Source organism: Ranitomeya imitator, chromosome 4, assembly GCF_032444005.1.
Source record: "Ranitomeya imitator isolate aRanImi1 chromosome 4, aRanImi1.pri, whole genome shotgun sequence".
NCBI classification, from domain to species: Eukaryota; Metazoa; Chordata; class Amphibia; order Anura; family Dendrobatidae; genus Ranitomeya; species Ranitomeya imitator.
The window spans coordinates 699,373,647-699,397,467 of NC_091285.1; the positions used below are offsets into that span (position 1 = coordinate 699,373,647).

At 50.0% G+C, this 23,821-nt stretch overlaps 1 protein-coding gene across 1 annotated transcript in view; it reads right to left on the bottom strand.

Moving 5' to 3' along the window:
* Positions 1-336: 336 nt before the first annotated feature.
* The window catches only part of LOC138674774 (olfactory receptor 2D2-like), a 114,630-nt gene continuing 91,145 nt past the window's right edge, over positions 337-23,821 (bottom strand). The window contains exons 5-6 of the mRNA XM_069762592.1: positions 1,623-1,727; positions 337-1,290 (exon numbers count right to left, since the gene is read on the bottom strand). Coding sequence (XP_069618693.1) covers positions 337-1,290; positions 1,623-1,727 — 1,059 coding nt within the window. The remainder of the gene's footprint in view (positions 1,291-1,622; positions 1,728-23,821) is intronic.

Below are 23,821 nucleotides of genomic sequence, written 5' to 3' on the forward strand. Positions count from 1 at the left end.
GAACCTCAGAAGCAGCAGCACCACTCACAGCCACCAGAGGGAGTCCATGGACAGAACTCGCCGAAGTACCATTCATGACCACAGGAGGGAGTTCAAAATCAAAATTCACAACAGTAGTCTAATACCCCATCTTTGACTGGAATAGCTCAGTGTCCTTCTTCACATGCAATTCCTGCTGCTCATTCTGCTCTTTCACTTCTACGGCTGATTCTTGCATTATATTACAAAAAAATAGATATATAAAAAAAACTTTGTATGAGCACACAGTGTAATCACTGAGTTGAAAAAAAATCCATCTGCTTTCAAAATCCAGAAAAATTCTTTCAACCACATATTTTATCTAGGGAATATTATATCGTTGCTAAACATTCCACTTTTATTGATTAGTTCCCGTAGAGATTTTTTGATGTCCTTATTTCTCAGACTGTAGATAATGGGGTTGATCAATGGGGTGAATACAGTATATAGAAGTGATAGGAGTTTACTAAAGTTTAAGGTCTCTTCTCCTTTAGGAAACATATAAACACTTAATAGAGTAGAGTAGAAGATGGAGACTACAATGAGGTGGGAGCTACAGGTGGAGAAGGCTTTCTGTCTACTGAGATTGGACTGGAACCGTGCAATAGTGACAACTATATTAATATAAGATATTATAATCACTATGAGAGGGAGGAAGAGGATTGGGAAACACATTATGAAGACCTCCAACTCAAAAGCGTAAGTGCTAGAGCAGGCTCTTTCTATTAAAGGAACAAGATCACAAAAAAAATGGTCAATTATATTCGGTCCACAAAACATCATCATCGATATTGTTATACAGTACATCAGAGTAATAGAAAAACTCAACATCCAACAGATGATGGCTAATATCACACAGCGGTCACTTGTCATGGTAGACGTGTAGCGGAGGGGATTACAGATGGCCACATATCTGTCGTAGGACATCACTGTGAGGAGGAAACATTCAAAAGCTTCTGCTACACAGAAAAAATAAAACTGAGTGATACATGCATTAACAGTAATGGACGCCCCATTATTCAGTAGGATGTGAAACATGTTGGGGACAATATCTGTGGTCAATATGATGTCACTGACGGACAGTTGTGAGATGAAGAAGTACATTGGAGTGTGGAGGTTCTTGCTGCTGGACACCAGGGTGATGATCAGGAGATTCCCACACATTGTTCCACAGTAAACCACCAGGAGAAGACAGAACAAGAAAATAGTTGAGCGTTGGCCATTTTGAAATCCTAACAGGAAAAATTCTGAATTCACGGTCAGATTAATCTCCTGAATAAATAGTAAAATAAAATATCATTAGCTTTAATATCACACAGTGCAAAGCCAGGAATACCGTAATGGTGACATCATGAAGCTATTGGTGGCCACAGTACGGGTGGTATTAGGATAGTTCTAGTAAGTCATAGTGATTATTGCATCTGGGTGTTTAGACAGGATAACGTGGAAGACTAGGGATTCAGACTCCTGTACCTACATCATATCCTGGATATAGATTAACCATAACAAGCATTAGTTAATATACCTTAAATTATATATAAACAGACACTAATTATTATTAATATTGCTGCTCCCCCAATCTCTCATTGTTTCTCATTTGTTACTGTGATTCTCTGTTCCTGATATTTGGTTTTCTCTTCCTTGTGTATAAATCTGGTCTGTTTAGAGCTGACCTTACCTCTTTTCTCCGAGAGTCTTCTTACAGACCACTTGGATAAAGAGACCAGATTTACAGTGTCTATCGGAAATGTGGTCACCACTGTGGATGCCAAAACCTGTACAGGTGTTTTTAGATTGGTGAAATATTGCTTAAAAACAGGCAGTGAATTGTTTTGCTTCACAAGTATAATGGTATAATGTCAGTATACTCTTGTTGGCCTCGTCCTCTGCCCAGGAGATGTACAATCATAAGACTATGTTCTATGTGTGGACAGCCATTACACAGTACACAGATGGGGCAGATTTTTAAGATTATCTCAGTGCAGGAACATTTTTTAAACACAAACATTGTGGAATTTATTTTTATTTCAAGATCTATTAATTAAATAATGTGTTGTTCATGGGAAACCCCCTTTAAGACAGTTCCATTAAATTAAAACATTAATTAAAAACAAAACCAGTGTTGGAGTACTACTCTCTTGGCTCTTCCACCTGCACATCCATGTCCATCTCTTCCTCCTCTTCGACCTCTTTCTCCTAGGTCTACATTATAATTTGCTTTTCAGATAATCCTATGTACTTTTAAGTCAGTTCCATAAAATAAAAAAATGAAAACAATTTGAAGAAAACGTAATAAACAAAAAACAGACTTGGACAACTCCTCCCTCGCCTCTTCCACCTACACCACCACATCCACCTCCTGGATCTACATTGTAATTTTTGGTTTGGTTAGTTCTATGTTCTTTGAAATCAGTTTAATAAAAAATTTAAAAAAAAAAAGAGAAAAAAAACAAAAACCATGTTGGATCACTCCTCCTCTGCCTCATTTTCTTACATCACCACAATTACTCCCACCTCCATCTCCTCCACTTCTGGGTCAAGCTTCTTATTTTTTATTTATCTTTTATTCTATGTTATTTTAAGTCATTTTCCTACCCTTTTTGTTTGCAGGGCACTTGTCCAGCTTTTACCCAGATTTTGCTTCGTTTTGCAGCCCCCTCCTAGTCCTTACTATGACCAATTTACAGCCATTTTAAAGCACCAAGCTGTTGACTTCTAATGGGTTAGAGTTAGTGTTGAGCATTCCGATACCGCAAGTATCGGGTATCGGCCGATATTTGCGGTATCGGAATTCCGATACCGAATTCCGATACTTCCCGCGTATCGGATCCGGAATCGGAAGTTCCCAGAATTCAAATTGAACGCAGCAGCCAATGAGGAATGAATGAAAGTGTGGGCACATCCTGTTTAGCATGGTGGGCATGTAAGTACTGGCAAGGCTGGGATTGGCTGCTGAAATGATGTCACTCTGCACTATAAAAAAGCGCTGCCGCCATTTTGCGCTCACTCTGCTGTGATTTCAGTTAGGGACAGGACGCTGTGTTCTAACTGAGGGCCAGTTGAGCTTGCTAATTGCTTTATTTTCCTTTCCAAAGGCTAATTTAGCAAAACGCTGTGTGTTCTTCACTGTTCACCTTGCTCTTGCCTTGCAGCGCTGTTTTAACAGCGTTCTGCAAGGTCTCTGTGTGTGTGTGTGTGTGTGCAGCTCACTCTGTAGTCTGTGTGCAGCCATATACCCGGTTGTATTCAGCTCAGGGGGGGTTCACACTGCCTCACACAGTTGTTCTTTTTTGCTCTTAGTGCAGCCTGCTGCACATTTTTTCTCAAATTTCCTATTAGTGTTTTTCCACCCGTCTCCAGCTAAATTGTGGAAAAACACTACATAGAATAACCTAGAGGGGGTTTTTAGGGCCTTGCAGCGCCGTTTACGGCTGTCTGCACGATCTCCGTGTGAGCCCAGCTTGCCCTGCAGTCTGTGTGCAGCCATAGCCGGTTGGATTCAGCTCAGGGTTCGTTACTGGCTCATACCTTGAGAAAAATTTTCCTTTTTTTCAAATAGTGCAGCCTGTTTAAAATTTGAAAAAAAAAATTCCTATTAGTGTCTTTCCACTCGTATCCAGCTAAATAGTGGAAAAACACTATATAGGATAACCTAGAGGAGGGTTTTTTGGCCTTGCAGCGCCGTTTACGGCTGTCTGCACGGTCTCCGTGTGAGCCCAGCTCGCCCTGTAGTCTGTGTGCAGCTATAGCCGGTTGGATTCAGCTCAGGGTTCGTTACTGGCTCATACCTAGAGAAAAATTTTCCTTTTTTTGAAATAGTGCAGCCTGTTTAAAATTTGAAAAAAAAAAAATTCCTATTAGTGTCTTTCCACCAGTCTCCAGCTCAATTGTGGAAAAACACTACATAGGATAACCTAGAGGGTTTTTTTTGGGCCTTGCTGCGCCGTTTACGGCTGTCTGCACGGTCTCTGTGTGAGCGCAGCTCGCCCTGTAGTCTGTGTGCAGCCATAGCCGGTTGGATTCAGCTCAGGGTGCGTTACTGCCTCATACCTTGAAAAACAATTTCCTTTTTTTCAAATAGTGCAGCCAGTTTAAAATTTGAAAAAAAACATTCCTATTAGTGTCTTTCCACTTGTATCCAGCTAAATAGTGGAAAAACACTATATAGGATAACCTAGAGGAGGGTTTTTTGGCCTTGCAGCGCCGTTTACGGCTGTCTGCACGGTCTCCGTGTGATTCAAACTAGCTCTGTAGCCCGATCTGCACCAAAAAAAAAGTTAAGTTCACCAAACACAACTTAACACTTGTGTAGGCCACATTTGAAAAATAATAAAGTTTAGTCCACAATTTACAACATTAGTGTTTCTTACACCTGTTAGGAGGAGCATTACAGGAATAAGCACACTAAGGCCTTAGTACTTTTCTGCTTATCTTTATCTGTCAACCAAGATGAAGAGGGCAGGGAGTAAGGCACGTGGGCGTGGGCGCGGAGCAGGGAGAGGAGCAGGGAGAGGACGTGGTGATTCTGTGCCTGCTGCGGGCGCCGGTGACTCGTCGTCACTCAGTTTCAGCAGGGAACAGTCCTTCATGCGCAGCTTTGTCGGAGAGCGCCGTGCACCGCTGCTGCGTGAAGACCAAATTGAAGCCGTTGTCGGGTGGATGGCAGCTAACGCCTCGGCATCGACTTCAGTTAGTGCCACATCCTCTCAGGCACAGAGCACTGGAGAGCAGCCATCTGTCTCTTCACCACCTGCCAAATTGGCCAGGCAGTCAGAGAGCCCAGGACAGGAGCCGTCTCTACTTCTGTTCTCTGAATCTCTTGGCTTGGAAACAGGGGGCCAGCCAAGCAGCATTGGAGAAATGGAAGAAGAGGCAGTGTGCAGTGATGCCCAACACCTTTTTCTCTCTGACTCTGAAGAGGCAGGTGGGCCAGTGCCTCCGGTGACCACAGCGCAGTACGCATCTGATGATGAAACTCAGGTGCCGCTTTCTCGTGCGTACTGTGCTGCTGAGACTACCCAGGAGGAGCAGTTGGTGGCAGAGGGTAGTGGAGATGATGAGGTCCTTGACCCATCGTGGCGTGAGGAACAGGAAGGTGGTGGGAGCAGCTCAGAGGAAGAGCTTCCTCTTACGGGCCAAAGAGGGAGAGGGAGGGGGAAGACTGCGGAGCCTGTAGCCTCCACTTTGGCACCCGTTAGGAGCCTGTCTCTTTCCAAAGCCAAAAAGGGCGCTCCCAAGACTTGCAGTGCCTGGTCCTTTTTTGACACAGTTGCAGATGACATTTGTTTTGTCAAATGCAAGCTGTGTCATCATAAAGTAAAAAGAGGGAAAAATGTCAGCAACCTCAATACCACAAATATGTGGAAACATGTGCGGACCAGGCACGCGGTGGAGTTACAGAAACACACTGAAGATGTAGGCCAACCAACAGCGGCAGCTACCACCTCTTCAGCTCGTGTTGCCTCTTCCTCCAGCTCACGCACAGCTGGTTTGGCTTCCTCCCAGAGACCTTGTGTAATTCCACCCACAGCACCACCTTCCCAGTCATCCTCACACTCCCAGTCTACTCTACAGCCATCGGTAGTACAGGCATGGGAGAAAAGGCGGGCATTCTCGGCCAACCACCCCCGAGCACAGGCTCTGAATGCAGGCATTGCCAAACTGTTGTCCCTGGAAATGCTCTCGTTCAGGCTGGTGGAGACTGACAGCTTCCGTGACTTGATGGCATTGGCAGTCCCACAGTACAAGGTGCCCAGCCGCTTTTACTTCAGCAGGCAGGCTGTCCCTGCCCTGCACAGGTATGTTGAGGCAAACATAAAACATGCGCTACTGAACGCCGTCAGTAGCAAGGTCCACCTCACCACCGATGCGTGGACCAGTCAGCATGGACAGGGGCGATATGTTTCCCTCACTGCCCATTGGGTTAATGTTGTTGAGCCAGGTACAGATCGTGCGAGTGGCGCAGGACGTGTCCTGCCCACTCCAAGGATTGCAGGAATCCAGTCTGTTCGCATCGACTCCTCCTCTTACACCAGTTCCTCTGATTCCTCTCTGCAGGATCCGTCACAGTCCACCCCCACATGGACCCGTGAACGTTTACCTATGACCGAAATGAGCACAGCCGTGGCCAAACGTCAGCAGGCCGTCTTGAAACTAGTTTCATTGGGGCATCGAAGCCACACAGCGCAGGAGCTCTGGAATGCCATAAAGCAGGAGAGCGATGTGTGGTTACTGCCAGCGAATCTCCAGCCAGGCATGGTAGTGTGTGACAATGGCCGAAATCTGGTGGCAGCTTTGGCCCTTGGCAACCTCACTCACATCCCATGTCTGGCACATGTGCTCAATTTGGTTGTGCAGAGTTTTCTGAGGGACTATCCGGATCTTGATGCCCTGCTGCACAAGGTCCGCCTAGAGTGTGCTCACTTGCGGCGTTCCAGCTTGGCCAGATCCCGCATTGCTGCTCTGCAGCGCCGATTCCGCCTTCCGGAATACCGCATCATATGTGACCTACCTACCCGGTGGAATTCCACGTTACATATGTTGGAGCGGTTGTGTGAGCAGCAGCAAGCAGTTATGGAGTACCAGCTGCATCAGGCGCAAAGAAGTCGCAGTCAGCGCCGATCAGACTTCACAACCACAGAGTGGGCCACTATGAAGGACGTCTGCCAGGTTTTGCGTCCTTTTGATTATTCCACGCGGATGTCAAGTGCAGATGATGCACTAGTCAGCATGACTGTCCCCCTTATCTGCCTGCTTCAGCAAACTTTGCAAGGGTTAAGGGATGATGTGGTGGAAGAGGTGGAGGATGAGGAGTCACCTTTTCCATCAGCTTCTGGAGAGTCAGCGCCACGTGGTTCCTCACAAAGGGGTACGCAGGGGCCAATTTGTGAGGAGGATGAGGAGGAGTCAATGGAGGAGGAAGAGCTCCGTCCAGAGGAGGGAGCGACACAATTGTCCAGTGGTCAGTGTGTACAGCGAGGGTGGGGTGATGACGAGCGGGCAGAGATCATGTCTCAAGCAGGGGACAGCGTTTCTGGGCCAGTTGGCACTCTGCAGCACATGGTGGATTTCATGCTGCAGTGCCTGAGAAACGACCGCCGCATCGACCACATTCTCAACATGCCTGATTATTGGGTGTTCACCCTCCTCGATCCTCGCTACCGGGACAACGTCCAAAACCTCATCCCTGCGTTGACCCGGGAGCGTAAATTGCGGGAGTACCACGACACACTGGTGAATTCCATCATCTTCTCCTGTCCAACTGAGAGGAGTGCTGCTAGTGCTTTACAAAGCAGCTCAGTGCGTCGAGGCAGTGGGGGAGGCTCTGCCCAAAGAGGGAGCAGAAGCAGTGCCTCTGCCCAAGGCAAGCCCAGTATGGCACAACTCTGGCACACTTTTGTGTGCCCGCCCCAAATGTCTACACCATCACCGGCGGCTCCAGTCAGCAGGAGGCAACGGTTCCGTCAGATGGTGACAGACTACATGGCTTGCCCTCTTACTGTACTCCCAGACGGCTCTTCCCCGTTCAAGTTTTGGGTCTCTAAGCTGGATACATGGCCAGAGCTAAGCCAGTATGCATTGGAGGTGCTGGCTTGCCCTGCGGCTAGTGTCTTATCGGAACGTGTCTTTAGTGCCGCAAGTGGTGTACTAACAGACCGTCGCATGCGACTATCCTCCGATAACGTTGACCGGCTTACTTTCCTGAAAATGAACCAGGCCTGGATCTCGCAGGAATTTGCCACTCCTCTGCCTGATTAAGTAATTGGGTGTCATCCAGGTCTCCTGCTGTGTTCATCTTTCTACCACCTGAACTGCTATTCCTGGGCTCCAACACCGCCAGTTGCGGCTCAGAAGTGCAGGCTGCACAGTAAAAACATACGACCCAGTGTTATTGGGTTTCAGTAACGTCAGCTGATCCCCAGCTGTGTAGCCGGCAATGTGTCCTGCGACCGCCACGCTGGCACAACAACCTAAATGTAAGGGAACCTGTCCCCCCCCCCGTCGTTTGTTACTGAAAGAGCCATCTTGTGCAGCAGTAATGCTGCACAAGGAAAAGGTAGCTCATTTTTTTTAGCTCTTTGCACACGCAGAACTTAACACTTATAAAACGTGTTCACTGATACCGTTATACCGTCCCGGAGCTGGGACTTTCCTTCGTAATGTGACGCAGCACAGCCGTCATTCCTACCCCCTTGGTGCCATGCGCTGCCTCCTCAGCGTTGTTTTAAGCTGTCACGGAGCCTGCGCTGTTCTGTTATCCCTTGGGCATGCCCTATTTGCGCTGCCTGTCTTCTGACATAATTTGGTGTCAGGCTGGCTGCGCCTGTGCGGCCGCGGTGCCCGAGATCCCGCCTCGCAGTGTCTTCTGATTGAGTCACACTGCGGGCCTGGGATCCATGGGCATGCGCAGTGCATATCTTCCCCTCGGGCTCTCGCTCATTTCCCTCCACCTTCTTTAGACTGTGCGCCGTCAGCTGATCCCTAGCATGCCACGGCCGTGACACCGCACAGTCTGAAGAAGAGGGAAGGAGGGGAGTGAGAGTCGAGGTTATGCACTGTGCATGCCCATGGTTCCAAGGCCCGCAGTGGGATTACGTTAGATGAGACTGCGAGGTGGGATCTGGAGCAGCGTGGACGCACAGGCACTGACAGCCTGACACCAAATTATGTCAGAAGACAGGCAGCGCTAATTGGGCATGGCCAAGGGCTAACAGAACAGCGCAGGCTCCGTGACAGCTTAAAACAACGCTGAGGAGGCAGCGCACGGCATCAAGGGGATAGGAATGACAGCTGTGCTGTGTCCCATTACGAAGGAAATTCGCACCTCCGGAACGGTTTAACAGTATAAAGGGACACATTTTTAGTGTTTACTTCGGTGTTTGCAAGGAGCATAATTAAAAGAGCAACCTTTTCCTTTTGCATCCTTAGTGCTGCACAAGATGGCTCTTTCAGCTACAAACGTCTTGGGGGGGGGGGTTAAAGGTATCCTTTCAACTTGCTCCAATCAGGCTTCGGCCTACAATCTGTTCCTCTGCTCCTCCTGCTGTCCCTGGGCTCTAACACCGCCAGTTGGTGCCTGGAAGTGCTGTGTGCACAGTCAACAGTCGCTCCTCTGTTATTGGGGTTCAGTAACGTCAGCTGATCCCCAGCTGTGTGTGCGGCAATACCTCCAATCTGCTCCTCCTGCTGTCCCTGGGCTCTAACACCGCCAGTTGGTGCCTGGAAGTGCTGTGTGCACAGTCAACAGTCGCTCCTCTGTTATTGGGGTTCAGTAACGTCAGCTGATCCCCAGCTGTGTGTGCGGCAATACCTCCAATCTGCTTCTCCTGCTGTCCCTGGGCTCTAACACCGCCAGTTGGTGCCTGGAAGTGCTGTGTGCACAGTCAACAGTCGCTCCTCTGTTATTGGGGTTCAGTAACGTCAGCTGATCCCCAGCTGTGTGTGTGGCAATACCTCCAATCTGCTCCTCCTGCTGTCCCTGGGCTCTAACACCGCCAGTTGGTGCCTGGAAGTGCTGTGTGCACAGTCAACAGTCGCTCCTCTGTTATTGGGGTTCAGTAACGTCAGCTGATCCCCAGCTGTGTATCCGGCAATGTGTCATGCGACCGCCACGCTGGCACAACTAAAATGTAAGGGGACCTTTCCCCCCCCCCCCTAGGCGTTTGTTACTGAAAGAGCCACCATGTGCAGCACTAATACTGCACAAGGGAAAGGTCGCTCTTGAAATTATGCTCCTTGCAAACGCTGAACTACACACTCATGTAATGTGTCCCCTCACACCGTCCAACCGTCCCGGAGGTGGGACTTTCCTTTGTAATGTGACGCAGCACAGCCGTCATTGCTACCCCCTTGGCACCGTGCGCTGCCTCCTTAGCGTTGTTTGATTCCGTCATGGACCCTGCGCTGTTATGTTATCCCTTGGCCATGCACAGTTTGCGCTGCCCGTCCTCTGACATCATTTGTTGTCGTCCTGGCTGCGCCTGTGCGTCCACGCTGCCCGAAATCACACCTCGCAGTGTCGTCTAATGTGATCCCACAGTGGGCCTGGTATCCATGGCCATGCGCAGTGCATATACTAGCCTCTCACTCCCCTTCTTCACGCTTCTTCAGACTAGGCGGCGTCAGCTGATCCCTAATAGCATGCCACGGCCGTGACGCCGCACAGTCTGAAGAAGCAGGAAGGAGGTGAGTGAGAGGCGATGATATGCACTGCGCATGCCCATGGATCCCTGGCCCGCAGTGGGACTACATTAGATGACACTGCAAGGTTGGATCTCGGGCAGCTTGGACGCACAGGCACTGCCAGCCTGACACCTACATGATGTCAGAAGACGGGCACCGCTAACTGTGCATGGCCAAGGGATAACATTACAGTGCGGGCTCCGTGACAGAACCAAACAACGTTGAGGAGGTGGCGCCCGGCACCAAGGGGGTTGGAATGACGGCTGTGCTGTGTCACATTACAAAGGAAAGTCCCACTTCCGGGATGGTTTGACGGTGTGAGGGGACACATTATATGAGTGTGTACTTCAGCGTTTGCAAGGAGCATAATTTTCGGAGCCACCATTTTCCATCTGCAGTATTACTGCTGTACAAGATGGCTCTTTCAGCAACAAATGCCTGGGGGGGGGGGTTAAAGGTTCCCTTTCAACTTGCTCCACTGCAGGCTTCGGCCTACACTTTGCTCCTCTTTGATTCCCTGGGTTTCCACACTGTCAGTTGCCACCTGGAAGTGTTGTCTACACAGAAAAAACACTAGGTGATGTGTCAGTGGGGTTCAGCACCGCCAGCTGTTCCCCTGCTGTGTAGTCGGCAACGTGTCCAGCACAAGCCACGCTGGCACAACAGAACAAAAGCTGCCACCAGTGCAGGCTTCGGCCTACACTCTGCTCCTCTCCTCCTCCTGCTGACCCTGGGCTCAAACACCGCTAGTTTTTGCCCGGAAGTGCTAGCTGCACAGAGAAAAACACCAGCCAATGTGTTAGTGGGGTTCAGCAACGCCAGCTGTTCCCCTGCTGTGTAGCCGGCAACGTGACCTGCAAACGCCATGCAGGCACAGGAACTGAAATTAAAGGGAACCTGGCCCCACCCCCCCAGGTGTTTCTATGTATAACAGCCACCTAGTACAGCAGTACTGCTGCATTTGTACAAGGTGGCTGACTTTTTCTCCTTGCCCACGTGGAACTCAACACGTACAAAATGTGTCTCATTGAGACCATTCCACTGTCCCTGAGGTGTGACTTTCCTTTCTAATGATACGCAGCACCCCCCTTGGTAGCGTTTCCCGTCTTTTGTCATCATGGTTAGCTGGCTGCGCCTGTGCATCCGCCCTGCTAGAAACAACGCCCCTCGTTGTCATATTTATTTTGTCAGCGAGGGTGTGGTTTATGGGCACGAGCAGTGCATATGTTCGCCTGTCTTAACTCATCTCCTTCCGCCTTCTTCAGACTGTGCGGCCTCCTGGCCGTGGTAGGCGATAAGGGATCAGCTGAGGCCGCCCAGTCTGGAGCAGGTGTAAGGACATGTGTAAGCGGCAAACCTATTTACTGCACAAGGCCACGAATCCCAGCCACGCAGTGTGATTTTTTGAAAACACACTGTGGGTCTGGGATTCATGTCCATCGCTAACCGCAACGGCCGACATGAAATGAGGTCAGAAGACAGGAAGCGCTCACAGCGCATGGCCAAGGGATCACAATAGCGCAGACTCCTGTACAGCAAATAACAACGCTCAGGAATCTGCGCCCAGTACCTAGGTGCAAATTTTGACACCTGTGCTGCGTCTCCTTAAAAAGACAAGTCACGCCTCCACAACTGTTTGACAGTATAATGGGCTAAATAGTGTACGTGTTTTAGTCAGCGTGTGCAAGGAGCAAAACAAACAGAGCAACCTTTTACTTGTGCAGCATTAATGCTGCACAAGGTGTGGCTCTTGTACCTTGCAACACCTGAGGGGGAGTTAAAGGTAACCTTTGAAATTGGTTCAACTAGGCTTCGGCCTACACTCTGCTCCTCTCCTGCTGACCCTGGGCTCAAACACCGCCAGTTTCTGCCCGGACATGCTAGCTGCACAGAGAGAAACACCAGCCAATGTGTTAGTGGGGTTCAGCACCGCCAGCTGTTCCCCTGCTGTGTAGTCGGCATCGTGTCCAGCACAAGCCACGCTGGCACAACTGACCAAAAGCTGCCACCAGTGCAGGCTTCGGCCTACACTTTGCTCCTCTCCTCCTCCTGCTGACCCTGGGCTCAAACAACGCCAGTTTCTGCCCGGACATGCTAGCTGCACAGAGAAAAACACCAGCCAATGTGTTAGTGGGGTTCAGCACCGCCAGCTGTTCCCCTGCTGTGTAGCTGGCAACGTGTCCTGCAAACGCCACGCAGGCACATGAACTGAAATTGAAGGGAGCCTGCCCCCCACCCCCCCAGGTGTTTCTATGTATAACAGCCACCTTGTACAGCAGTACTGCTGTATTTGTACAAGGTGGCTGACTTTTTCTCCTTGCACACGTGGAACTCAACAAGTACAAAATGTGTCTCATTACAGACCATTACAATGTCCCTGAGGTGTGACTTTCCTTTTTAATGACACGCAGCACCCCCATTGTTAGCGCTGCCCGTCTCCTGACATCATTGGTTGGCTGGCTGTGCCTGTGCGTCCCCCCTGCCCGACACAACGCCCCCCGTTGTCTCATATATTTTGACTGCGAGGGTGTGATTGATGGGCACGAGCAGTGCATATGTTCCCCTGTCTTCACTCCCCTCCTTCCGCCTTCTTCTGACTGTGCGGCCTCATGGCCGCGGCATGCGATAAGGGATCAGCTGAGGCCGCCCAGTCTGAAGCAGGTGTAAGGACATGTGTGAGCGGCGAACATATTTACTGCACAAGGCCACGAATCCCAGCACCGCAGTGTGACTTTAGGAAAAGCCACTGTGGGTCTGGGATTTATGGCCATCGTTAACCGCACCGGCCAACATGAAATGAGGTCATGAGACGGCCTGCACTAACAGGGTATTGCCAAGGGATAACACAAGAGCGCAGTTTCCTGTACTGCAAATAACAACGGTAAGGAATCTGCGCACAGCACCTAGGTGTAAATTTGTACACCTGTGCTGCGTCTCCTTAAAAAGACTAGTAGTCACGCCTCCACTACTGTTTGACAGTATAATGGGCTAAATAGTGTACGTGTTTAATTCAGCGTGTGCAAGGAGCAAAATTAAATAGAGCAACCTTTGACTTGTGCATCATTAATGCTGTTCAAGGTGTGGCTCTTGTACCTTGCAACACCTGAGGGGGGGGTTAAAGGTAACCTTTGAAATTGGTTCAACTAGGCTTCGGCCTACACTCTGCTCCTCTACTCCTCCTGCTGACCCTGGGCTCAAACACCGCTAGTTTTTGCCCGGAACTGCTAGCTGCACAGAGAAAAACACCAGCCAATGTGTTAGTGGGGTTCAGCAACGCCAGCTGTTCCCCTGCTGTGTCGTCGGCAACGTGTCCAGCACAAGCCACGCTGGCACAACAGAACAAAAGCTGCCACCAGTGCAGGCTTCGGCCTGCACTTTGCTCCTCTCCTCCTCCTGCTGACCCTGGGCTCAAACAACGCCAGTTTCTGCCCGGACATGCTAGCTGCACAGAGAAAAACACCAACCAATGTGTTAGTGGGGTTCAGCACCGCCAGCTGTTCCCCTGCTGTGTAGCTGGCAACGTGTCCTGCAAACGCCACGCAGGCACATGAACTGAAATTGAAGGGAGCCTGCCCCCCACCCCCCCAGGTGTTTCTATGTATAACAGCCACCTTGTACAGCAGTACTGCTGCATTTGTACAAGGTGGCTGACTTTTTCTCCTTGCACACGTGGAACTCAACAAGTAAAAAATGTGTCTCATTACAGACCATTACAATGTCCCTGAGGTGTGACTTTCCTTTTTAATGACACGCAGCACCCCCATTGTTAGCGCTGCCTGTCTCCTGACATCATTGGTTGGCTGGCTGTGCCTGTGCGTCCCCCCTGCCCGACACAACGCCCCCCGTTGTCTCATATATTTTGACTGCGAGGGTGTGATTGATGGGCACGAGCAGTGCATATGTTCCCCTGTCTTCACTCCCCTCCTTCCGCCTTCTTCTGACTGTGCGGACTCATGGCCGCGGCATGCGATAAGGGATCAGCTTAGGCCGCCCAGTCTGAAGCAGGTGTAAGGACATGTGTGAGCAGCGAACATATTTACTGCACAAGGCCACGAATCCCAGCACCGCAGTGTGACTTTAGGAAAAGCCACTGTGGGTCTGGGATTTATGGCCATCGTTAACCGCAACGGCCAACATGAAATGAGGTCATGAGACGGCCTGCACTAACAGGGTATTGCCAAGGGATAACACAAGAGCGCAGTTTCCTGTACTGCAAATAACAACGGTAAGGAATCTGCGCACAGCACCTAGGTGTAAATTTGTACACCTGTGCTGCGTCACCTTAAAAAGACTAGTAGTCACGCCTCCACTACTGTTTGACAGTATAATGGGCTAAATAGTGTACGTGTTTAATTCAGCGTGTGCAAGGAGCAAAATTAAATAGAGCAACCTTTGACTTGTGCATCATTAATGCTGTTCAAGGTGTGGCTCTTGTACCTTGCAACACCTGAGGGGGGGGTTAAAGGTAACCTTTGAAATTGGTTCAACTAGGCTTCGGCCTACACTCTGCTCCTCTACTCCTCCTGCTGACCCTGGGCTCAAACACCGCTAGTTTTTGCCCGGAAATGCTAGCTGCACAGAGAAAAACACCAGCCAATGTGTTAGTGGGGTTCAGCACCGCCAGCTGTTCCCCCGCTGTGTAGCCGGCATCGTGTCCAGCACAAGCCACGCTGGCACAACCGACCAAAAGCTGCCACCAGTGCAGGCTTCGGCCTACACTTTGCTCCTCTCCTCCTCCTCCTGCTGACCCTGGGCTCTAACACCGCTAGTTTTTGCCCGGACATGCAATCTGCACAGAGAAAAACACCAGTCAATGTGTCAGTGGGGTTCAGCAACGCCAGCTGTTCCCCTGCTGTGTAGCTTGCAACGTGACCTGCAAACGCCACGCAGGCACATGAACTGAAATTGAAGGGAGCCTGCCCCCCACCCCCAGGTGTTTCTATGTATAACAGCCACCTTGTACAGCAGTACTGCTGCATTTGTACAAGGTGGCTGATGTTTTCTCCTTGCCCACGTGGAATTCAACACGTACAAAATGTGTCTCATTAGAGACCAATGCTAATGTCACTGAGGTGTGACTTTCCTTTTTAATGACACGCAGCACCCCCATTGTTAGCGCTGCCCGTCTTCTGACATCATTGGTTGGCTGCCTGTGCCTGTGCGTCCGCCCTGCCCGACACAACGCCCCTCGTTGTCTCATATTTTGGATGCGAGGGTGTTATTGATGGGCATGTGCAGTGCATATGTTCGCCTGTTTTAAGTCACCTCCTTCCGCCTTCTTCAGACTGGGTGTCCTCATGGCCGCGGCATGCGATAAGGGATCAGATGAGGCCGCCCAGTCTGAAGCAGGTGTAAGGACATGTGTGAGCGGCAAACATATTTAGTGCACCAGGGCACGAATCCCAGCACCGCAGTGTGATTTTTTAAAAACACACTGTGGGTCTGGGATTCATGTCCATCGCTAACCGCAACGGCCAACATGAAATGAGGTCATAAGACAGGAAGCGCTCACAGCGCATGGCCAAAGGATCACAAGAGCGCAGACTCCTGTACAGCAACTAACAACGCTCAGGAAGCTGCGCCCATGCAAAAAGGTGTTGTTTTCGACACCTGTGCTGCTTTTCTTTAAAAAGACAAGTCACGCCTCCACTACTGTTTAACAGTATAATGGGCTAAATAGTGTACGTGTTGCATTCAGCTTGTGCAAGTAGACAAATTAATAGAGCAACCTTTTACTTGTGCAGCATTAATGCTGCAGAAGGAGTGGCTCTTGTACTTTGTAACACCTGAGGGGGGGTTAAAGGTAACCTTTGAAATTGGTTCAACTAGGCTTCGGCCTACACTCTGCTCCTCTCCTCCTCCTGCTGACCCTGGGCTCTAACAGCGCTAGTTTTTGCCCGGAAATGCTAGCTGCACAGAGAAAAACACCAGCCAATGTGTTAGTGGGGTTCAGCACCGCCAGCTGTTCCCCCGCTGTGTAGCCGGCATCGTGTCCAGCACAAGCCACGCTGGCACAACCGACCAAAAGCTGCCACCAGTGCAGGCTTCGGCCTACACTTTGCTCCTCTCCTCCTCCTGCTGACCCTGGGCTCAAACACCGCCAGTTTTTGCCCAGAAGTGCTAGCTGCACAGAGAAAAACACCAGCCAATGTGTTAGTGGGGTTCAGCAACGCCAGCTGTTCCCCTGCTGTGCAGCTTGCAACGTGACCTGCAAACGCCACGCAGGCACATGAACTGAAATTGAAGGGAGCCTGGCCCCCACCCCCAGGTGTTTCTATGTATAACAGCCACCTTGTACAGCAGTACTGCTGCATTTGTACAAGGTGGCTGATGTTTTCTCCTTGCCCACGTGGAACTCAACACGTACAAAATGTGTCTCTTTGAGACCATTCCACTGTCCCTGAGGTGTGACTTTCCTTTCTAATGATACGCAGCACCCCCCTTGGTAGCGCTTCCCGTCTTCTGACATCATTGGTTGGCTACTTGCGCCTGTTCGTCCGCCCTGCCTGAATAAAATGCTCCTCGTTGTCTTAATTATTTTGACTGCGAGGGTGTGATTGATGGGCACGAGCAGTGCATATCTTCGCCTGTCTTAACTCATCTCCTTCCGCCTTCTTCAGACTGTGCAGCCTCATGGCCGCGGCATGCGAGAAGGGATCAGCAGAGGCCGCCCAGTCTGAAGCAGGTGTAAGGACGTGTGTGAGCGGCCAAAATATTTACTGCTCAAGGCCACGAATCCCAGCACCGCAGTGTGGCTTTATGAAAAGACACTGTGGGTCTGGGATTTATGGCCATCGTTAACCGCACCGGCCAACATGAAATGATGTCATAAGATGGGCAGCGCTAACAGGGCATTGCCAAGGGATAACACAAGAGCGCAGACTCCTGTACAGCAAATAGCAACGCTCAGGAAGCTGCGCCAAGCACCAAGGCGTTATTTTGGACACCTGTGCTGCGTCTCATCAAAAAACCAAGTCACGCATCCACTACAGTTTGACTGTAGAATGGGGTAAATTGTGTATGTCTTTCATTCAGCGTGTGCAAGTAGACAAATTAATAGAGCAACCTTTCACTTGTGCAGCATTAATACTGCACAAGGTGTGTCTCTTGTACTTTGTAACACCTGAGGGGGGGGTTAAAGGTTTCCTTTGAAATTGGTTAAACTAGGCTTCGGCCTACACTCTGCTCCTCTCCTCCTCCTCCTGCTTCAACACGGGCTCTAACATTGCTAGTTTTTGCCCGCAAGTGCTAGCTGCACAGAGAAAAACACACGCCATTGTGTTAGTGGGGTTCAGCAACGCCAGCTGTTCCCCCAGTGTGTAGCCGGCAAAGTGTCCTGCAAACGCAACGCAGACACAAAGCTGCCTCCAGTGCAGGCTTCGGCCTACACTCATCTCCCCCTGCTTACCCTTTGCTCCAACACCGCTAGTTGGGGCTCTAGGAAGACAATCTTTAATAGGCAAGGCAACGCATCTGGGTTCCAGCACCGCCAGCTGGTTCTCGGCAGTGTTCTTGTCACAGGTACTCCCTCGTGCCAAGCCTGGTTTCAGCACCGTCAGCTGTTTCCGGGTTGTGTCAACTTCACTGAGACGCCTATGCTTGCCCCGTCGTGGTGCGGTCGAGTTAGCCAACTCCAGGGTGCCTCCAGTTTAGGAGCTTCCTATGTGGGCTGCGTGAACTGGTAGTCAAGGCTGGTTCTGTAGTGCCAGTAGGCCCAGCTCCCCCTGTAGGACTGTTGGGGTTCGGTAACTGCGGCTGCCTCGCGGCCTAGCTGTTCTCTCCTCTCCTGTGGACCTTCGGGTCCACCACCTGGTTCCAGCACCGTCAGCTGGTTCCGGGCCGAGCCTATGGCTTAGGTGCCTCCTCCTGGGTATCCGAGTTCCGCCAACGCCAGGCGGTCCTTGGTAGTGCTTTTAAGCGCGGGCACCTACAGCTTAGTAACCGGGTTCCAGCACCGTCAGCTGGTCCTCGGTCGTGCCATTGGCTCTTGCACACTGGGGCAACGCATCCGGGTTCCAGCACCGCCAGCTGGTTCTCGGCAGTGTTCTTGTCACAGGTACTCCCTCGTGCCAAGCCTGGTTTCAGCACCGTCAGCTGTTTCCGGGTTGTGTCAACTTCACTGAGACGCCTATGCTTGCCCCGTCGTGGTGCGGTCGAGTTAGCCAACTCCAGGGTGCCTCCAGTTTAGGAGCTTCCTATGTGGGCTGCGTGAACTGGTAGTCAAGGCTGGTTCTGTAGTGCCAGTAGGCCCAGCTCCCCCTGTAGGACTGTTGGGGTTCGGTAACTGCGGCTGCCTCGCGGCCTAGCTGTTCTCTTCTCTCCTGTGGACCTTCGGGTCCACCACCTGGTTCCAGCACCGTCAGCTGGTTCCGGGCCGAGCCTTTGGCTTAGGTGCCTCCTCCTGGGTATCCGAGTTCCGCCAACGCCAGGCGGTCCTTGGTAGTGCTTTTAAGCGCGGGCACCTACAGCTTAGTAACCGGGTTCCAGCACCGTCAGCTGGTCCTCGGTCGTGCCATTGGCTCTTGCACACTGGGGCAACGCATCCGGTTTCCAGCACCGCCAGCTGGTTCTCGGCAGTGTTCTTGTCACAGGTACTCCCTCGTGCCAAGCCTGGTTTCAGCACCGTCAGCTGTTTCCGGGTTGTGTCAACTTCACAGAGACGCCTATGCTTGCCCCGTCGTGGTGCGGTCGAGTTAGCCAACTCCAGGGTGCCTCCAGTTTAGGAGCTTCCTATGTGGGCTGCGTGAACTGGTAGTCAAGGCTGGTTCTGTAGTGCCAGTAGGCCCAGCTCCCTCTGTAGGACTGTTGGGGTTCGGTAACTGCGGCTGCCTCGCGGCCTAGCTGTTCTCTCCTCTCCTGTGGACCTTCGGGTCCACCACCTGGTTCCAGCACCGTCAGCTGGTTCCGGGCCGAGCCTTTGGCTTAGGTGCCTCCTCCTGGGTATCCGAGTTCCGCCAACGCCAGGCGGTCCTTGGTAGTGCTTTTAAGCGCGGGCACCTACAGCTTAGTAACCGGGTTCCAGCACCGTCAGCTGGTCCTCGGTCGTGCCATTGGCTCTTGCACACTGGGGCAACGCATCCGGGTTCCAGCACCGCCAGCTGGTTCTCGGCAGTGTTCTTGTCACAGGTACTCCCTCGTGCCAAGCCTGGTTTCAGCACCGTCAGCTGTTTCCGGGTTGTGTCAACTTCACAGAGACGCCTATGCTTGCCCCGTCGTGGTGCGGTCGAGTTAGCCAACTCCAGGGTGCCTCCAGTTTAGGAGCTTCCTATGTGGGCTGCGTGAACTGGTAGTCAAGGCTGGTTCTGTAGTGCCAGTAGGCCCAGCTCCCCCTGTAGGACTGTTGGGGTTCGGTAACTGCGGCTGCCTCGCGGCCTAGCTGTTCTCTCCTCTCCTGTGGACCTTCGGGTCCACCACCTGGTTCCAGCACCGTCAGCTGGTTCCGGGCCGAGCCTTTGGCTTAGGTGCCTCCTCCTGGGTATCCGAGTTCCGCCAACGCCAGGCGGTCCTTGGTAGTGCTTTTAAGCGCGGGCACCTACAGCTTAGTAACCGGGTTCCAGCACCGTCAGCTGGTCCTCGGTCGTGCCATTGGCTCTTGCACACTGGGGCAACGCATCCGGGTTCCAGCACCGCCAGCTGGTTCTCGGCAGTGTTCTTGTCACAGGTACTCCCTCGTGCCAAGCCTGGTTTCAGCACCGTCAGCTGTTTCCGGGTTGTGTCAACTTCACTGAGACGCCTATGCTTGCCCCGTCGTGGTGCGGTCGAGTTAGCCAACTCCAGGGTGCCTCCAGTTTAGGAGCTTCCTATGTGGGCTGCGTGAACTGGTAGTCAAGGCTGGTTCTGTAGTGCCAGTAGGCCCAGCTCCCCCTGTAGGACTGTTGGGGTTCGGTAACTGCGGCTGCCTCGCGACCTAGCTGTTCTCTCCTCTCCTGTGGGCCTTCGGGTCCACCACCTGGTTCCAGCACCGTCAGCTGGTTCTAGGCAGTGTCTTTTGCTCTTGTACCTTCTGCTCCCCATCCTGATTCCAGTAACGTCAGCTGGTTCCGGGCAGAGCCTTTGGCTTAGGTGCCTCCTTCTGGGTATCCAAGTTCCACCAACGTCAGGTGGTCCTTGGTAGTGCTTTCAGGCACGGGTACCTCCTGCTTAGTAACCGGGTTCCAGTAACGTCAGCTGGTCCTCGGTAGTTCCATTGGCTCTTGGACCTTCGGCTACCCATCCGGGTTCCAGTACCGTCAGCTGGTTCTCGGCAGTGTCTTTTGCTCTTGTACCTTCTGCTCCCCATCCTGGTTCCAGTAACGTCAGCTGGTTCCGGGCAGAGCCTTTGGCTTAGGTGCCTCCTTCTGGGTATCCGAGTTCCGCCAACGTCAGGCGGTCCTTGGTAGTGCTTTTTAGCACGGGTACCTCCTGCTTAGTAACCGGGTTCCAGTAACATCAGCTGGTCCTCGGTAGTTCCATAGGCTCTTGAACCTTCGGGTAGCCATCCGAGTTCCAGTTCCATCAGCTGGTTCTTGGCATTTTCTCAGCCTTCTTGTACCTTCTGCTACATTTCCAAGTTGAAGACCCTAAAGTCGACGACCCGGAAGACCACCCCGATGACGACGACGACGACGACCCGGAAGACCACCCCGATGACGACGACGACGACGGCGGAGACGACGACGGAGACGACGACGGCGGAGACGACGACGGCGGAGATGACGACACTGAAGACGACGACCCTGGAGACGACGACATGGAAGACCGAGAAGCAGAAGAACAAGAGGCTGCAGAACAAAGAGCAGAAGAACATTAAGCATAACACTTAATATCAGAGCAAAAGATATTATCTAAATTATATGCAGAAGAAGACTAAGCAGTGTATGGGGGTGAGTCCGTTCCTCCTCGTGGTGCCCCTGGATAAAGCCGGATGCTGCAGGCCAAACTGAACGCGGACAAATGTAACTTTTGTGACTGGCAGAACGGAAGGTGTAATCTTCCAACTTTTATAGATAACAACTACGGGAATGCCTGTCACAAATGAGAATATGATGAAGAAGTAGAATAGGAAGAATAATAACAGTGGAATAAAAAGAATATGTAGAATAGGAAGAATAATAATAGTTGAAGAAAATGAATATGAAGAATGTAATAAAAAAAAAAAATAGGTAGAAGATGAAGAAGAAGATGAATAAGGTGAAGAAGTTGATGTCAAAGATGCTGATGATGATGAAGATGAAAGTGTGGGAAAAGGAAAAAAAAGAAGGGGAAGGTCGTGGAATAGTGAAACATCAATATCTGACAAAATAAAAAAAAATTTACATAGTCAATATCTTTTTCAATCCGAACGTCTTTAAAAAAAAAAAAATCATGCTATTCTATTTGATTGGACTAATCCTCATTGCCTTTAATGTCTCCGCCACCTCCCCCATACATCCTACATTATTCTTAGTTGTTTTCCTTCATGTAGAATGAACCTACAAGGAAAGAAAGGGTTTATTTTAATTCCGATATTTTGGTCCCATTGACTTGCATTGGGATCGGGTATCGGTATCGGCGATATCCGATATTTTTTGAATATCGGCCGATCCAAACCGATACCGATACTTTCCGATATCGGAAGGTATCGCTCAACACTAGTTAGAGTACAAGATCAGTGTCAAGTTCGAATATCGAACCGAACTTTGAACTACAGTTCGGCCGAACCTGACAAACCCGAACATCCACGGTTCCGCTCATCTCTAATCAAGACATGAAAATTGAAGTTAAAAGTTTTATGGCACAAACCAGACGCTGTGCTGTCATTGCTCATGGCTGTACCCAAAAGCCATAGGAAGCACTCACAACAATTCAGTGTTCACAAAATCATTGTCAATCAACTAAAAAAATCAGCTCTGACTGGATCTGCGCACATCCTACACCAGTGTTCCCCAACTCCAGTCCTGAAAAGCCACCAACGGGTCATGTCTTCACGATTACCTTAGCATTGCCCAGGTGATGATTGCAGCACCTGGACAGGCAATACTTCCATTACTTGTGCAATACTGTGGAAATCCTGAAAACATGACCTGTTGGTGTCTCTTAAGGACTGGATTTGGGGAACACTGGTGTAGGATGTGCGCAGATCCTACACTAATACTTTACAGCGTCCTGGATTTTTGTGAAGAACCCAATGATGGCCAACAGTCACTAGTGATCCGGCAGAGGAAATGTACAGTAACAACAATACTAATAATAGTAATATAGCCACGATTATATCAGTAAAAAAAACTATTATAAAATCATTGCGTTTTCTCACAAAAGAAGTGTACTTACATCAGATTTCATGATTTTCCAATATATTCAAGCCTCTATTATTTTGAATGATGCTGTAATCTCCTGATTGCTTGAATATATTCCTATGAATAAAGTTTTGTAATCATGAGTAATCAAGAAGTCTTGAAATAAGATAAAGTGAATTTCGTGGTGATCCTCCATGATACAATTAGACATAGGCCACAATCACACGTTCAGTATTTGGTCAGTATTTTACATCAGTATTTGTAAGCCATAGCCAGGAGTGGGCGATAACTACAGAAGTGGTGACGTGCTTCCATTATACTTTTCCTTTGATTATTCCACTTCTAATATTATTATTCCACTTCCGCCCCCTGAGGAAGGATTACACCGAAAACGCGCGTCGGGGTGGGTTCGAGTCGGCGTGGTCTCCTGCACATACTGGCACGTGTATACTGTGATGCCATATAACATATTGTCCACTTGGACTTGTATTTATTTATGTATTTTGCATGCATTTAGCGTGATATGTTTCTTGTGGCAGTACATACCTTGTTTGTATGCAGTATTTACCACCCTGCTCTTTGTTTCCATGCTGGATGTTTTTATGTATCCCCCATTTTTACTCCCATATTCTTTGCTGTTTGCTTGTATTTATAATAAATTCTTTCTTTTGCATATACGTTGGACAATGGCACTAGTTTCTTTCAGTGGTTTTGTCACTTCTGATATTGCCTTACAAATACCGATGTAAAATCCTGAACGTGTGAATGTGGCCGTAAAGTAGTGAAGCCATCTGTCCTGATCCTGTGTCTTCCTTAGAGGGAATATGGAAGCTGCACTGTTTCTAGATTTCTATTCACTTCTACGGGAATTACAAATCAGATTATTGCATAATTCATCTCACTCCAATAGTTCTATAGCCACAACCACTTCTAACTAGCCCAGTGATACAAAGGTTCTAACACCAACAATTAATGAGACTGATGTAACAACAGCAGAACCACAAATCCTGAAGATAAAGATGGGACACCTGAAGGAACTGGACACATCCAAGGATAAGTGGACAAGTAAATACAAAATTAGTATAAAAACTCCTCTATCTACACAGCTGATTGGTCATCAACCAATGACATGATGAAAAAACATAAAGATCTAATAAAATAGCATGATAAAGGAGCAGAGGAGCAGAGGAAGACTCAAAAATGCAGAATACAGTCATATGTGCCACCACCGGGTTATAGACCAGCAAATATTATAACATAATATAGTTTCCAAATAATATTTTATCCCCTGACATACCTTGTGCTATTCATTACTGGTGTGTTCTTATAGGACTTTGGGCCCCTCAGTCAGTAGGGCCAGGGTGTGA